The sequence below is a fragment of the Oxyura jamaicensis genome, chromosome 14, assembly GCF_011077185.1.
Source record: "Oxyura jamaicensis isolate SHBP4307 breed ruddy duck chromosome 14, BPBGC_Ojam_1.0, whole genome shotgun sequence".
NCBI classification, from domain to species: Eukaryota; Metazoa; Chordata; class Aves; order Anseriformes; family Anatidae; genus Oxyura; species Oxyura jamaicensis.
Genome location: NC_048906.1, coordinates 16,287,556 through 16,304,221, shown reverse-complemented (window position 1 = coordinate 16,304,221; position 16,666 = coordinate 16,287,556). Strand labels below are relative to the sequence as shown.

General features: G+C 40.3%; 2 protein-coding genes across 2 annotated transcripts; both read left to right on the top strand.

Annotated features, from left to right (window-relative positions):
- Positions 1–3,449: 3,449 nt before the first annotated feature.
- Positions 3,450–10,758, top strand: LOC118174504. The gene is made up of 2 exons (XM_035339877.1): positions 3,450–3,461; positions 9,236–10,758. The coding sequence occupies exon 2, from the start codon at positions 9,256–9,258 to the stop codon at positions 10,738–10,740; it is 1,485 nt and encodes a 494-aa protein (XP_035195768.1). The 5' UTR covers positions 3,450–3,461; positions 9,236–9,255; the 3' UTR covers positions 10,741–10,758.
- On the top strand, positions 10,757–14,283 carry LOC118174503 (protein NYNRIN-like). The gene has a single exon (XM_035339876.1). The coding sequence runs from the start codon at positions 10,981–10,983 to the stop codon at positions 14,278–14,280; it is 3,300 nt and encodes a 1,099-aa protein (XP_035195767.1). The 5' UTR covers positions 10,757–10,980; the 3' UTR covers positions 14,281–14,283.
- Positions 14,284–16,666: the final 2,383 nt, after the last annotated feature.

Here is a 16,666-nt window from a genome sequence, read left to right as displayed (position 1 = left end):
CGGACTTGCTTTAAAGTTAGATTCATCTTGAGGTTCAGGTGCTTTTACTTCACTTGCTTAAAAATCTTTTATCTAGGGAATAGAGCTTGGATGCAGCTGCTATTCAAGAAAAGCCTTTTTTTGTGTGCTAACACATAAAGGCAGATTAGGAATAAGGAAAAGATAAGATAACTCTCAGATAAGGAACTGTGTCCAAGGAATGTATTGTTTGGTGGCTCTGCTTGTGATTTGAACCATACCCTGATATACTTACTTGCTTCTTGCTTCAGATCACGTCCCAATCTATTATAAAGCAGCACATTCCCACTGCAAGAGCTTTGCAAGCTTTTGCTGACAGCTACAAGAATAGTTCAGAGCTGCTCTGAGCAAGGGATCCTTTTCTGAAGGAGTATCTTTCTGTGGGAAGTTTCAGCAGGAACTGAAGGCAGAATGTCCTTGTGTGGTTGCCTAGGATAAAGGGAGGGGTGTTGCTCTGCCAAACACGTACAGTAATCCATGAAAAACAAAACAAAACAAACAAACAAACAAACAAAAACGCATGGATATTTTTGAAAATGTATGAAAAATATATGTGCAATATGTTACCTTTCCAGGCGTGGTGCCAGTGTATTGAGTTCTTCTGGGCTTTTGTCTTCTGCAGAATATCATAAATTAGAACAGCAAAGACAAAACAAGAAAAAAGGAGGGAAAAACAGTGGGAACAGTAAAACTAAAGAAATAGCTGGGGAAATGTAATATTATAATCTGACTGTAAACTTTTCACTTTAAAAAGATAAGAGCATTGTAAATTAAGAGTCAATGGATTCATGATCATGCCCTCAAAAGTTAGAAATTGCCAGTGTTATGAATGCCTACTGAACCTTAATTCTTCCCCCAGTATTTCTGATCTAGTCTCTAACTCCACACTGTGTTTGCAGTGTTCCTTGCAGTGGAGAAGTTGCACACAGAAGCAGATAGAAGGAAGATTTCTTGGCCCTCTAATTCTGGCATGTGCTAACTTTCAATTGGGTGACTTTGCCGTGTCCTTTAATGTAGCTATTTTTGTGTGTGTTTGTATAAATTAAAAATAGGTCTATAGAAATAACTTTAAAACCCTGGAGTATTTAATAGCAAGCAATTCCGTTTTATAAAACATTTATAACAACTTATAAAATGTAATCAACAGAGAATTGTGCCCCCGCTTTTGAATTCTTTAGGTGGTTTTAAAAATAATACTTTAAGGAGTTTGGAAATGGCAGTATGAAGTGTTTCTTTCCCATTGAGTAGCTACTAAAATAAATGTTTCCAACTGTATTAAAAATATGAAAAAGCTATCACTGTTACTTGTACTTGAGCTGTGTGAAAGCACCTTCATTTGATAGGATATTTGCTTTTACATACATAAACATAATTTTATTTTACTGAGATTTAAAGATTAAACACCAGACTTCCAAATGAGGTCCTCTGTTTCACTGTGCTTACATTCAGAGGTGTTCGTTACAAGTCAGTTTATGAGAAATGTTAAATATTCTGGTTTTACCTCACTGTTATTTCACGTTACTTTTTATTTTCAGTAGGTAGTAAACACTATAGTAAAGGTCCAGCATAAGGAAGCTGTGAAGTAATATTAAAAAAAAATCATTAAAAAAATCTATAAATTGTAAAAGCATTATAGGTCATGGAACATGGCTGAAAATCTGTTACAATCAAATACAAATTCATTCAATAATTAAATTTACATAATCATTTGAGATTATTAAAAAAAAGTGATCAGTTTTTAATATTTTAGGAGAATTAAAATGTTTTTCACCAACCAGTATTTGTCTTGGGGAAATTATTCATGAAAGGTTGTTTCTGGAATATCAAAAGGTAAAATAAATTATCCAGTTTTAATTTCTTCATATTGAAGCATAAAAGTAGTGACCAGAATGAAAATAATCTTCAAAAATACTTTGGCCTCAAAATAATATTTCACCTGGAGACAAGATAAATAAATAAATAACTTAGTCTTCTTGCTAAAATCTCTTCATTAGGCTCGCTTGTCACAAGAGTATCATCTTTGTCAAACAGAGCAGTTGGGTAGAACGAATCCTGGCATTACACTCCCAGCTCTTCACAGAAAAACACAGGGTAAATCTGTAGCAAAAGAACAGATTCCCCCAGCTGTGATGTCTGATTATATGCTGCACTGCAAAAATTATATTAATGCTATGCTTAAACAAGATAACAAAATATAGCTATAATGTAAAGTCAGACGTAGATACCCACATTAGGCTTATGTAATAAAATACTTCATTTCTCTTTATGTGCACAACTTTTTTGCTTTCATAATATGCATATTTGTAAATAATGAATTTTAATGAATGAATGCTAATTACTGTAGATCAAAACAAGCCTCTGGAAGTTTAGAATCAGATTTTAAGCAGAGCCTGTTGACATTAATGTGAGACATATTTTAGATAATATTCCTTGTGCAGCTAAACTTTACAATGGTACTGGCATTATTGTCATGCCATCTATTAATTCTGTGATCTCTAGGGATGATTTACACACAGTATACAAAAGAGACGTGTTAGAGAAATATGCTTGGTAGCCCTGACCTCTGTAGGGTTCTGTGCAAATGTCTTACTTGGGGGATGAAGGAGCAGTTAGACATCCAGATTTCTCAGGCTGCTACTTGCTGCTCTTACACTGTTGTATACATATCTGATTAAACTGGTCCTGCCAAAAAACATTATACAATAGGTGGGTTTTCCTGTGCTTCTCCTCTTTCTGCTGTTTGCTTGTGGGTAACAAACACCTTTTCCATCTCAGTTTCCATCAGATTATTGTTGGTCCTGCCACTAATATCAGTATGATCAGGGTCATGCCACAGCTGTCCTTGGTCCTAGTTATCAGGCCAAAAATAACAACACAAACCAGTGGTGCCAAGATTATAGCAAGCTATAATGACATATATTATGTTGGGAAATTGATGCTGAGACTCTGAATATGGATGATAATAATAGTTCTTAGGATGGTGCTGGTGGTGGTGGCACACTACAAAAATGTTCTCTGTCCTTCAGAACTCCCTGGGTATATAACTAGGTTGTCACTGTTGGGATGTTGGTTTGCATTTGGAAATCTCCTTATCAAATGCAAAACTGGTCTGAGTGTTTGTAAATACAATCTAGGCCAGTTCCCAAAAGGCATCATCATAAAACCAAATCACACTGCAGAGCTGCTACAGATAATAGCCTTTGTTCAGGGTAGGGCTTGCATGCATGATGTTGGCGACTGAAAAAAAATGTAAGTTACTTAAAAGTAATGTATATATATATATTTAAAGTAAAAAATCATTGCAAGACTTCTGCTGCCCTAGAAAGGCATAAATGGAGAGAATAAATTCAACAGCCTGTGTTAATTTAACAGTAAGTGGAGAATGGCTATGAATTTGCTGTATGTCCAGAAGAATATTACACAAACCGGGCTGCTCTTCCAATGTAGTCCCAGGTTCATTCTGTACAATTGTTCAGCATGGACATCCAGGGTTTCTATTCTGATTTGAGATAAGCCTTCTACTCTACAGTACTTGGAATCCATTTTCAGTTATCATATATCTCAAATTTTCTGATACAGTCAGGAAGGCTTCTTTCAATTTGATCAGATTTTAACAGTTCCACAGATTCATCACAAAACCAGGAAAGTAGTCATTTGACATTCTACACAGTCTTGCCAGGTATGTTTACTGCATACCTTTTTACTGCACAGAGCAGAATAGTGTTATACCTGCTAACCCTCCTTTAATAGTGCATGGAGGCTTGTAGTTTGCTAATAAGCTAGCTGCCATCCTGCAAGTCAACAGCTAAGAGCAAAAGGAAAGAAGGGTTAGAATTTTACATCAGAAGGTATTTAAAGAATAACATGTCACAGGACTACTACATCTTGGCTACCGTCCTTTTCCTGGACTCTTTTAATGGCTCTGTCTAGCCCTCTAATAGCTGGGCAACCTTTTTATGGTTTATCATAATCATAAAAGCATGTCTGTTACCACTGACCAGAAGCTGGAGGGTATATTTAGGGACAATACATAAAAACAGAGAAGCAAGTGATTTCATATTAGAAATAACATAAAACAACCTTTATTGTTTTATGACAGATCTTTCTTGTGCAACAGGCCTCGGGATCTATGGCTAGCCATTTATGCATCTCCAGTGCTGTGCCAGACATCTCCAAGCTTCCCCAGAGGAGGGCAATGGCTGGATTAGGTAAGGCAACTTTCCACCATCTCTTCTGGGAGATCTGGTCATGTCAGGTAGGTTGGAGGACAGTTATTTGTAGCATCTCATCCTGGGATGCTCCAAACTGAATACATTTGGTGTGGGAGGAGGTGAAGCAGTGCACCTGGAGTACTCCCAAAGAACAACTGACGTGGAAAGATGCTCTGACTTCACAGAATGGCAAATGAAACAGGGTGAAGCAAAACACTGTAAGGACAGCAAAGTTATGCTAAATCTACTTCTAGATCCAGTATTGAAAAAGTCCAATCATTTCTAATACGAACACTCAATGACCTGATATATAACTAAGCTATAAATTTGTATGTTTTCTTCACTTTTCTCCATTCTTTAGCACTTACAAGCTTTAGAATCTATTATAAAGTTATTGAGAAGAAGAGGGAATGATTTTCTTTCTGGCCAAGTACTAAAAATACCACACAATCACTTGCAGTTTACAATTAACCACCTTTCAAGGGGTTTAAAAAAAAAAAAAAAAAAACTTAAAAATCATGTCAATTGCTTCTTGCTTCTCTTCAAGTGGCAATTAGCTGAAAAGGGCCCTCTACACTGAATCTTAGGAGTAATACTAGAAGTAGGGGAAAGATGCTGGATAAAGCAGGTCGATTACATTAGAAATAATCTTCTTGGTTTCATTCATTATCTCCATGTAACTCTTGCAGCAACTGTATTAATGAAAAACAGGAACCTTCTGACCTAGCAGTGATGTATAGTAGAAAAATAAATAGCAGTGAGACCCTCTGGGACGCTTTCCTCAGCTATGGTAAATTGGTATAACTCTGCCAAAGGTGTATTAAATTAGATCACCTGAGGATCTGCTTTTAGTACTTGTCTTGCTGGGTGCAGTTAACTATTACCTTTTTAAGTTATGAGGAAGCAACTGACTAATCAAATGAAGAATATTTTTGATGTGTAAAATTTCCCCTTTATCAGCCATGGCAATAAATAAATAAATAAATAAAAATCTAAAGTCACAAAATAGTTCCATGCAAAAAATGAGTAAACTTAGAGAGATGGAGAAATGTCTCCTTAGCAGTTGTTTTCCTTCCCCTTTACTGTACAAAAGAGAGCATTATAGTTGTGATGTAGATGAGGCCATAAAAAACTCCCAGCCAGAATACAGATCAGATTCAGTGCTGAAGAAGTCCTCAAAGAATGCTTGGTGCAGAAAATGGTCTTTCTAGGCATAATATTTTAATTTCAGCCAAATTATTGATGCAGGATGATGCTAAAGTGAAGCTCAGAATATTGCATAGGGATTACTGTATCCACAGATCTCTTTCTAAAACTGCCATTTTTTTAAGAGGACCATATGTGAAACACAAGTTACAGACTTAAAATCTGCAAGTTCATGGCTTGCTTCCAAGGCGGATTACTTCTCCTAACATTTGTATCATTCTTCTTACATAATGTAACAACAAAGCATTAATCATGCAAATATCAATATTTAATGATTATGTGGTTAATGCCTGCAAAGCACTTTAGAGATAAAAAGAGCTCTGTAAATCTAAGTGTAGGATATTTACTCCTTGCTTTATCTTGGATGCAAAAGGGTTGAGATCCAGCTTATCTTATCTAGAAGGCAGATACCCAGAACTTCAAATCTAAGAAGTGAAATATCCAGTTCAGACTCAGTGAACTCTGTGACAGTCTTTTCATTACCTACGACCATCTTTGGAACAGACTTTTGCACTATGGAAACATTTTTATAGTAATGACTATACAGCACAAACTTAAAAATCTAGGTTAAATCAATTTAAAACAAGGATTTGTAGCATTTGGCCAGCTAATTAAAACTGATGCTGTGGATGCATCTGTTGCATTGTGTAATTCTGTAAATGAAAATTTACTCTCTAATAAGAGACTAAGGGAAGAAGATGGTTGTATAAAGGAAAGAAAGAAAGCAAACAAAATTTGATCCTGCATGTTAGCATTGCTAAAAAATCCATATAGCCCTTTTAAAGTGAAGTACAGTCACTGTTCCCTTACTACCCCCTTTTTATTGAAGAGTTTCTTTTGGGTAGGTGAGCAAGAGCTGAATGACAACTTAAATTCTGTTGCTGAATGGGTAAGAGGCTTGTGTGTGTGTACTCCTGAGTCTGGCCAATAGCAATAACTGTGTAAAAGGAACTCCTTAGAAGGAAAATGGTTCTCCCAAGTCTTGTTTGCTCCTTGTACTTTTTGTTTCTGTATGTTAGGGGAATTGTTCAGGCTTAAGTAAGAGATGAAGCGTAGCAAAAATTTTTTCCTTAAGGTGTCAACATTAATGTCAGTCACCTGCTGGCACACAGCACTTTTCTCAGCCATTGGAAAAATTGAGGAGAAAACATCCAAATCATATGTTCTGGGATAAGAAAAATAGGAGCTGGCCAACAAAACTCAGAAGTAGTAGGGTGGGAATACCTGTGAATACTGCCAAATATGCAAATGCAAAACAGGACACATATAATAGGTACGTTCTCTCCAAACCCTCTGTTTGTAGCCCAGCTATGATAGTGGAGAAAGGCTTTCAGGAAACTCAGTGAAGGCAGCTAACAGTCCTGCTGAAGGCAATGGTGAAAAGTAACACCCTGAATCAATCATCAGTCTCCCTGTGTTGAATACCCATAGAGTTTTAAGTGCAGGATGCTGATTAGCATCATCTGGGACCAAGGGCTAATGTTGCTTGGCTATAATTACTTTTGGACTCTTCTCCATGCTCAGAACTCAATACTCTCGGTGTAGGAGGCAAAACAATTACTAAGAATGCAGGAGGCTGCTATTTAAATCTATTTACATAATTTTGCTATGTTTTTCTTAAAATATTTCTGTGTAATTGAGGAACCCTTTTATGGCTTAGCCTTCGCTAGAGCTATCATGGTAATATTCCTTGAAAGTTAGCTTGCTACATTTGCAAGAACATCACTGATGAGCTATCAAAGGGGCAGCTGGTGTCTGCACCAGGGTAGCAGCCTGCAGGCCCTGGCCAAGCGGAGTTTCTCAGTAGGCAGCTCTCCGTGCTACTACTGTGTGAATACCCTCCTCTTCCATCACCAGCATTCATATAGGAGAGACCAGCTTTTCATGGAGAATGTGCAGGTTCTCAGCGTTCCCTGCATTGCTCCAGTCAAACCGCGGTCAGTGTGCTTTGTGCTCTTGCCTGATACTTCTGATCTCAGGAGTCAAAAAAAAAAATGGTACCACTTAAATATTGCAACTTGGGGATTGATGGTTGTATTTTATTGTTGTTTGTTTTTTTTTTGTTTTCATTTTAATTTGTCTGATGTTGTTTTTTTTTATATATATATTCCTGATACAAAGCTCTGTGGTATTTTCTGGAAGGCTGAAATCATGCAAGCTGTCAAGTTGTCGAGAAGTGGGACCTCAAGAAGCAATGATGCTGTGAGAAGAACTGGCAGTGCCATGGTGTCCTGTACTGAGCCCTTACCAGAAGCCCTACAGCTCTGCCACACTGAAGCCTGAGGGGACCTGATCTGACGGTGGGAAGCTGCCAATACACCAGCCCAGCTGCAGCTTCTGAGCAGACATGATCCTAGACAAGTTTTGCTTTCTAGCAAGGACAACCCGCTAAAGACATCTCTGACTTTACAGATGATACCTCTGAGCGTATTTTGGTGGGGTAAAGAGAACTCCAAAAGATAACTAAAAGACTTCTACATTGAAATAGCCAGTCTTTATCAATATATAGCCATCTAATTACAAATATTTATCTTCTTAAGACAGACTAGAATATTTATATTTGTAGATAGGCTGTTTGCACCATAGGCAGAGTCAGACTTATCAGAATTGTTGTGTCACCACAAGCCATGGTGTTAGGGTTAAGAAACAACTTTTGATAATGAGATGGGAGATTCATAGCCAAATATTATCATGTATATAATAAAGGAAAACATAAATAAATGATAGAAGGATGGAGGAGTGACAAGACGGACCTTGAGAGATAGAACAGGAACAACTTGAGCCTTGTTAGGAAGATAAGATGGATAAGGTGGGTTAGGACTGAAGCCAAGAACTAATTAAAGTCAAGAACTGAAAAGGAGCATGCGCCAAGGAGAAGAGGTGAAAAGTTTAACCCTGAGGATGACTCCTTACTTCATCTGGAAGACCCCCGGGACGACCACCAGAGAGCACCACGCATGTGCAAATGGGAGGAGAGATAATTAGCATACGAAGCGAGGCTGATGTTGTAAATATTAATAAATACTAATGAATATGTAACTTTTAGGATATTAATAGCGATCGGGATGTAACGGGACTTGAAGCCAGATTTGGGCACCTGCCCCTGGTTTCCAGCGCTGAATAAAGCACCTTCATATAATCACGCTGTGGTTATGTGTCTGCTACGCTAACATTTTGGCGACCCAGATGGGACAGCGTGGGCACTGCTGAGGCGGATCGTGTCTCGATTACGCTCCAGCCGGCACCGAGGAGTTTCTCGGGGAGCCATCGACCCGCGACCGACCTCCGCTGCTCACAACGTACCACTGGATAGGTAAGCAAAGGTGCTTTCTGGTTTTCGGTACCGATCTGGTCTGGAAAGCCTGCCGGTCAGACGCGGCGAAAGCCACGCTCGGTTGGGCAGGGAGCTCCCGGGGTAAGCCTAGGCGCCGTCCGTTAGACAGTAGCGAAAGCTCTGCAGGTTCGGCATTGGTGGTCTGGTATACGCTGCAGGATCAGCGTCTGGTCTGGTAATGGTCTGGTAAGAGTTGCTGCGGCGACAGCACTCTCGGTTAACTCTTGCGTTCGGCATGAGTGGTCTGGTATACGCTGCAGGATCAGCGTCTGGTCTGGTAAGCGTTGCTGCGGCAACAGCTCTCTAGGTTTTAACTCTTGTGTGGTAAGTGCTGCAGAGGCGGCACCTAGCTTGTGGTTGCTTTGTAAAGTTATATTGGTAATGGACAGGTTAAAAGGGATTTTAGGAAAGGGTGCGTCTATCCCACAATCGTCACCATTGGGATGTTTATTAGCCCATTGGAGAGAGGGAAGTTTTGGGCAAGAAATGCGTAAAGGGAAATTAATTGATTATTGTAATACTTGGTGGCCACAGTACGAATTGGAAGATCAGGAAAAATGGCCTGAAAATGGAACGTTACAATATAATACCATTTTACAGTTGATGTTGTTTTGTAAACGGGAAGGAAAACTGGATGAACTCCCATATGTAGAGTTATTTTTCTATTTGCGTAGAAAATCCGAGTGGCAGCGTGCTTGTGGAATAATGGTACTAGAAATATTTGCTAATGAACAATGTCAAGCCTGTACCAGGGACAGGCATTGTATGAAACACCAAGCTATGGAAAATAATTGCTGTAGGACAGACAGTGGAAATATAGATCTGGATATTGCACCGTCCGCCCCAGAACTAAGTCAGGATAAGGCAAGGGGGGATGAAGATAGTGATAGTGATGGAAAGGAAGAAATACCAACTTTAACATCCCCAATATCATATAGGACTCGGCAGCAGCAAAGGACAGGATGCGATACAAGTAAACGAAAAGGGAATATAATTGCTCCCCTCAGGCAGGGAGTAGGAACGGAGGGACCAATATATGTGAAAGTGCCCTTTACTCCTGGAGACTTAATAATTTGGAAACAGGCAGCAGGCACCTACAGAGAAAATCCTGATAAAGTAGCTAGAGTGGTGAAAATGATAATTAAAACCCAGAATCCGGATTGGGATGACATTCAAGTAATACTAGACACCTTAATGGATTCAACAGAGAAGGATATGGTATTACGAGCTGCTAGGGACAGAGCTCGTGAGGATATTCGGAATGGATTGGTACCCGGGAATGTTGATCAGAACTTCCCCACTGAGGATCCGCAGTGGGATTATAATACTGGGGAGGGAATGAGAAGGCTGAAGAGGTATCAGGATTGGGTACAAATTGGTGTACAAAATGCTATGCCTCGGACCATAAACTGGTCGAAATTATATAATGTGAGGCAAGAAAAGGCGGAATCACCTTCCGCATTTCTGGAGAGATTGAAGGAAACTGCTAAAAAATACACTGATTTGGACATAGAAACCGACCAGGCTAAAGCTCAGTTAGCCCTTATTTTCTTAGGGCAGTCACAGGAAGATATTCGGAAAAAGCTACAGAAACTGGAAGGTGTGGACTTGAGGAACATGGATAAGTTATTAGAGGTAGCTTGGAAGGTATATAATAATAGGGAGAAGGAAACAAGCAAGAGACAGCAACAGGGTTTGCTGGCTGTAATTCAGGGGCGAGGAGGTTTGGGACTAAGGGGTAAGGGAAGAGGAAATCCTAATAGCCGAGGAGTGGGGATAGGGAAAGGATATGCAGGTCCCAGTAGGAACAGGGTAGACAGACTAGGTTTGAATCAGTGTGCATTCTGCAGGAGGGAAGGTCACTGGAAAAATGAGTGCCCCTTTAGGGAGCAACAGTTTTCCAGCACCAAGAACCTCTTTCAGAATCAAGAAATAGCAAAAGCCATGGTGCTGGGAGAATACAGTAGCTGACTAGATAATAGGTTAAAAGAGGACAAGGAACCTTTTGTGAAAATCCAAATAGGAAATAAGGAGGTAAAGTTTCTTATTGACACAGGAGCTACATATTCAGTACTTAATGAATTAGATGGGAAGGTGGGGAATAAAAAGACTACAATTGTAGGTGCCACCGGGAAGGAAGAGGTACGGCCATTCCTTCAACCCCTCGATTTACGGTTTGGGGGTAAAGAGATAACCCATGAATTCTTGTATATGCCAGAGTGCCCAGTCCCTCTTTTGGGACGGGACCTGTTAACGAAATTGAATGCCACCCTGGTCTTCGAGAATGGGGAGTTAATTATGAAAGTTCCGGAATCAAAAGTAGGACAGATTTTGATGATTACAGAGAAGGCCGTCCCACAGATACCAGAAGAGGTAGAGGATGCAGTCATACCTACAGTTTGGGAGACAGACGTACCTGGAAAATCAAAGGGAGCACAACCTGTAAAGATAGAGTTGAAGGAAGGGGTTAGGCCAGTTCGGATCAGGCAGTACCCATTAAAACTGGAAACAAGGTTGGGAATAGTGAATATAATAGACAAATTTCTTAATTACCATATTTTGGAGGAGTGCAAATCAGAATATAACACCCCAATCTTCCCAGTAAAGAAACCCAATGGGGAATATAGGCTAGTACAGGACCTTAGGGCAATAAATGAAATAACAAAAGACATCCATCCAGTGGTGGCTAATCCTTACACATTGTTAACATCTGTGAAGGAGAAATATAAATGGTTTACAGTAATAGATTTAAAAGATGCTTTCTTCTGCATACCCATTGACAAGGATAGCAGGAAACTTTTTGCCTTCGAGTGGGAAAATCCGCACAACGGACGGAAGATGCAGTTAACTTGGACAAGGCTCCCGCAAGGATTCAAGAATAGTCCAACTCTCTTCGGTAGTCAATTGGCTAAGGAAATAGAAGACTGGACTAAGCAAGGATGTATCCAGGTACCAAGGGACCAATATTTGTTGCTACAATATGTGGATGATATATTAATAGCTACCGAGGAGGAATCACAGTGCATCCAGGTAACTATTGAAATCTTAAATCAATTAGGAATGAATGGATATAAGGTCTCAAAAGAAAAGGTACAGATTGCATGCTTAACAGTAATTTATTTAGGATGCGAAATTTCACAAGGACAAAGAAGATTAGGAGTCAATCGAATACGGGCTATCTGCGATATTCCGGAACCTCAAAACTTACATGAACTGAGGGCCTTCTTGGGTATGACTGGTTGGTGCAGGCTATGGGTAATGGACTATGGGCTCATAGCTAAACCTCTCTATGAAGCTCAAAAGGCCCATGTGCTTGTCTGGGGAAAAGAACAAAAGGAGGCTTTCAGGAAGATGAAAGAGGCCCTCACAAAGGCACCCGCTTTAGGTTTGCCTGACCTGTCAAAAGATTTCCAATTATTTGTCCATGAAAGACAGCGATTAGCTTTGGGGGTGCTAACTCAACGGTTAGGCAGCTGGAAACGACCAGTGGGATATTTCTCCAAACAGTTAGATGCAGTAAGTGCAGGGTGGCCTTCGTGTTTAAGGGCGGTAGCAGCTACAGTCCTCCTAATACAAGAAGCTAGAAAACTCACCTTGGGGAAACACATTGAAGTATTTGTGCCACATATGGTAACTACAGTTTTGGAACAAAAGGGGGGTTATTGGTTATCACCTAGCCGAATGATGAAGTACCAGGCTATACTAACTGAGCAGGATGATGTGACCCTAAACACAACTAATCTGTTGAACCCAGCAGTTTTTCTAGGAACATCGCCGGAAGAAGGAAGTCTGAACCATAACTGTATGGAAGTCATTGAATATACGTATGCCAGCAGGGCGGACTTGAAGGACACACCCCTAGAAAGGTATGATTGGGAACTTTTTACTGATGGTAGTAGTTTTGTGGAAAACGGGACCCGATATGCAGGATACGCAGTAACGACTTCAAGAACTATAATCGAAGCGAATTCTCTAACCCCCGGGACCTCAGCACAGCGGGCAGAAATAATAGCCCTTACGCGAGCATTAGAGTTGAGTGAAGGAAGGGAAGTGAATATATGGACGGATTCAAAATATGCCTTTGGAGTAGTTCATGTGCATGGAGCGTTATGGAAGGAGAGAGGACTGCTGTCTTCGCAAGGAGCTAACATAAAGCATCAAGAGGAAATAATGAAATTAATAACGGCTGTGCAAAAACCCCGGCAAGTGGCCATAATGCACTGTAAGGCCCATCAAGGAGGAACATCAGAAATTGCAGAAGGAAATAGGCTGGCAGATCAGACAGCTCGACGGGTTGCACGAGAGGTATGGAAACTGATGGCCTTGATTCCGTCGAAGGTAGGTCTCTCTTGTTTTAACTTCCCAAAGTTCCCAAGGTACTCCCAGGAGGATGAGAAGCTGGCAAAACTGATGAAGGCTCAAAAGAATTCTGACGGATGGTATGTGACTGCTACCGGACAGGTGGTGATACCCTCTTTGATAATGCGAGAAATATTACAAACAAAACACAACGAATGTCACTGGGGTGCAGAAGCAATGGTAACTTATTTAAAACATAATATTGTCTCAGTACATATGTTAACAATGGCAAAAGCAGTGATGTCCAAGTGTGAAATTTGCTTAAAGAATAACCCAGTGGCAAGAAAACATGCCGAAATGGGACGAATTCGAACAGGCATGGAACCAGGTGATTACTGGCAAATCGATTTTATAGAATTACCAAGAACAAGGGGATATAAGTATCTATTAGTGGGGGTAGATACCTTTTCTGGATGGCCGGAGGCCCTTCCCTGTCGCACCAATCAAGCAAGGGAAACAGTGAAGTGGCTCCTACGGGAGATTATCCCTAGGTTTGGTGTACCATTAGGTATCTCTTCAGATAGGGGACCACATTTCATTGCAACTGTGGTTAAAGATGTTAGTAGATTATTGGGAATCTCCTGGAATTTACATACCCCGTGGAGACCCCAGTCCAGTGGTCAAGTAGAGCGAATGAATCAGACCTTGAAAGGGCAAATAAGTAAGATCTGTCAGGAAGCTAAGATACAATGGCCACAGGCCTTGCCGATAGCTTTATTACGAATCAGAATAAAACCCAGAAGTGGAATGTCTGTAAGCCCTTTTGAGATTATGTATGGAAAACCTTATGAATCCCCCGAGCCAAATCCAAGTATGCATATTGGTGGTAAACAAGATGTTTATAATTATGTTTTATCTCTTGGCAAAACCTTAGCTCGACTACGCAGTGTCCTGGTGTGGAATCGACCTTTGTCTCTGGAAAATCCTGTGCATGATGTTCAACCAGGGGATACAGTTTATATTAAGAACTGGAATGAAGAACCTTTAAAGGAACGGTGGGCCGGACCCTATCAGGTCTTACTGACAACCTTTACGGCTATCAAGGTAGAAGGAGTGGATGCCTGGATACATTACACCCGAGTGAAACGGGTACCAAGACTTTGGGAAGCTCAACCAATAGGTCCTACTAAACTGAGGATACGAAGTATATAAATGGCTAGATTTTGGCATAAGGTTTTCACATTATTTTGGGTACCATTGTGTAATAACCAAATAAGTGCTATATTTTTAGAGATACCCCAAAAGCAAGGAAGTATAACAGAATATTTTGGTAACAATGCTACTCTGGTCTGCAAGGTCGCAAATGATGCTTCAGTAAATTTGTCTAAGGCTCGGATTGTGTGGGAAAGGATCCGAGCTCCCCCGCAAAATCCTGAGGTAATTTATGACAATGAGAAGGGACAAAGAGAATTATGGGATGAATGGAAAGGAAAAGGAAAGGCAATAGAAAGAGGCTTGGGAAAGGAAGGTAGTGTAGAGTTACACCTCCATGGCTTGACCCTTCAAGATCAAGGAAAATATAGATGTTTGGTGAGGACCAATGACAGTGCGGATTACGGATTATGGAATCTGAGCGTGAAAGGAAAGGAGGACTATGGGATCAAACCTGGCTACGAGAATTACCCAGCCTTCCTGGGAAGTAATGTACTCGTTTATTGTATTCTACAGAATAGTAGCAAGGTCAGAATAGGCTGGATAAAAGACAATGAACTAATAAAAAGGGATGAAAGACATGGGATGGAGATAAGATTGGGAGGACAAATGACTCTGACAATAAAAGAAGTTACTAGAGAGGACCTGGGGGAATACCAATGTTTTTATAATAATAAAACCACTGCAGGGTTTAGTAAAATTAGGATTCTTGAGGTAGGAAGTAAGAGAAAGAGGTCGATTCAATCTTCAATACAGGTGACTCAGTGGCCGCCGAGGTACCAAGAGGAAAATTTAATGATAGGCCTAATCAGAGATTTTGCGAAAATACAGAATGTGAGCCAAGTAACTGCTTGCCTACCATTACCAAAGGCGGCAGGTGATCCTATTCCATGGGGAATTATAACTTCCCCGTTGCCCCAGATTGAACAAAACAAAACAATACAATGCAAAGAAATAAAGACTACAGAAATGGTAAAGTCTGTAGGGTATTACAGGGAGAGGGTAATTCTTTACCACTCACAATGTGAAAGGAAGAGGAATTATGAATTTACGAACCTAAATACAATTAGTGGAAAGCTTGGATGGTGCGTGTATGATGAACAACGTACGGTACCACAGGAAAGAATTAGGTGGGAATGTGAAGAAACAAGCGAACCAAAGGAACTAGAGGGATGGGACAGCGCATGGACAATGAGTATTTTACAAAGATTCCAATACGGGGGGGATACCCCTTGGTGTATAAGATGGACTGGTAAAAAGGAAAATACAAATCAGACGGACCAGACTTACACAGTAACCCGACCAGAGGTTAGTAATAAGGAAATGGTGAAAAGGGTCCCTTGGTGGAATTGTACCCAAATTTTAGACTGTGATACAGATTTGAAATTGATAACTTTACTGCCAGTGAAAGTAGCTTTAGCGACAGGATGTGCATGCAGAAGACTACAGACAAACGGGAACTTGAAAGGCCAAAAGAGAATTGCTATAGACTGTAAATATTCAACCATACGGAGCATGGGACACTTCGTATGGGCAACCAATGATGGAACTTGGACAACTCATCTGGGCTTGGATGGCCCAGCAAAAGAAATCACTCTGGGCCTGCCCACTTTATGCCCTATTTGGAAGAAGTCTCCATTTAAAGGAGACTTGAGGGACTCAAGAACGAGAACAAAAAGAGAGACAGATGGAATGGATCAGGATATAGAAGATGATGAATGGCAGGAACCACCCACTGCAGTTAAGATGGGGTGGGCAATAGAGTCTCTATTTGCCCCAGTAGCAACGTATCGGAATAGAGAAATGCTATATAATTTGATGGCACAGGTGGACAGATTGGCAAAGGTGACCAGGAAAGGATTTAAAGATCTAAATCTGCAATTGCAGGCCACTACTAAAATGACCTTGCAGAACAGAATGGCTTTGGATATGCTTTTAATAAAAGAGCATGGAGTATGTGGATATCTGAGAGATAGGGTAGATCATTGCTGTGTGTATATCCCTAATGTAACTGCAGATGTAGAATATGATATATCCCAATTGGCCCACATCGAGCAGAACTTAAGGGAGGAAAAGCATGAAGCTGAACAAAGCTGGTTGGGGGCTATCCTTGAGGGATTAGGACTTCACTTACAAGGATGGGTTAGATCTCTCCTACAAACGATAATTTTACTGATAGTTGTGTTTCTTATAATATGGTTAATGTACATGTGCATACGGGGAGAAATAACTAGGAGTAGTGCATGGAACCGCCGAATAATGGAAATCCTTGCTAGGGAATATCCAAAACATCTCGCCCCACCACCACCAGATGATCTAATAATAAAGCGTTCAAATTACAGGAAAACCCCTTATCACAGTAAAGCATAATACTGATGTTATCGAT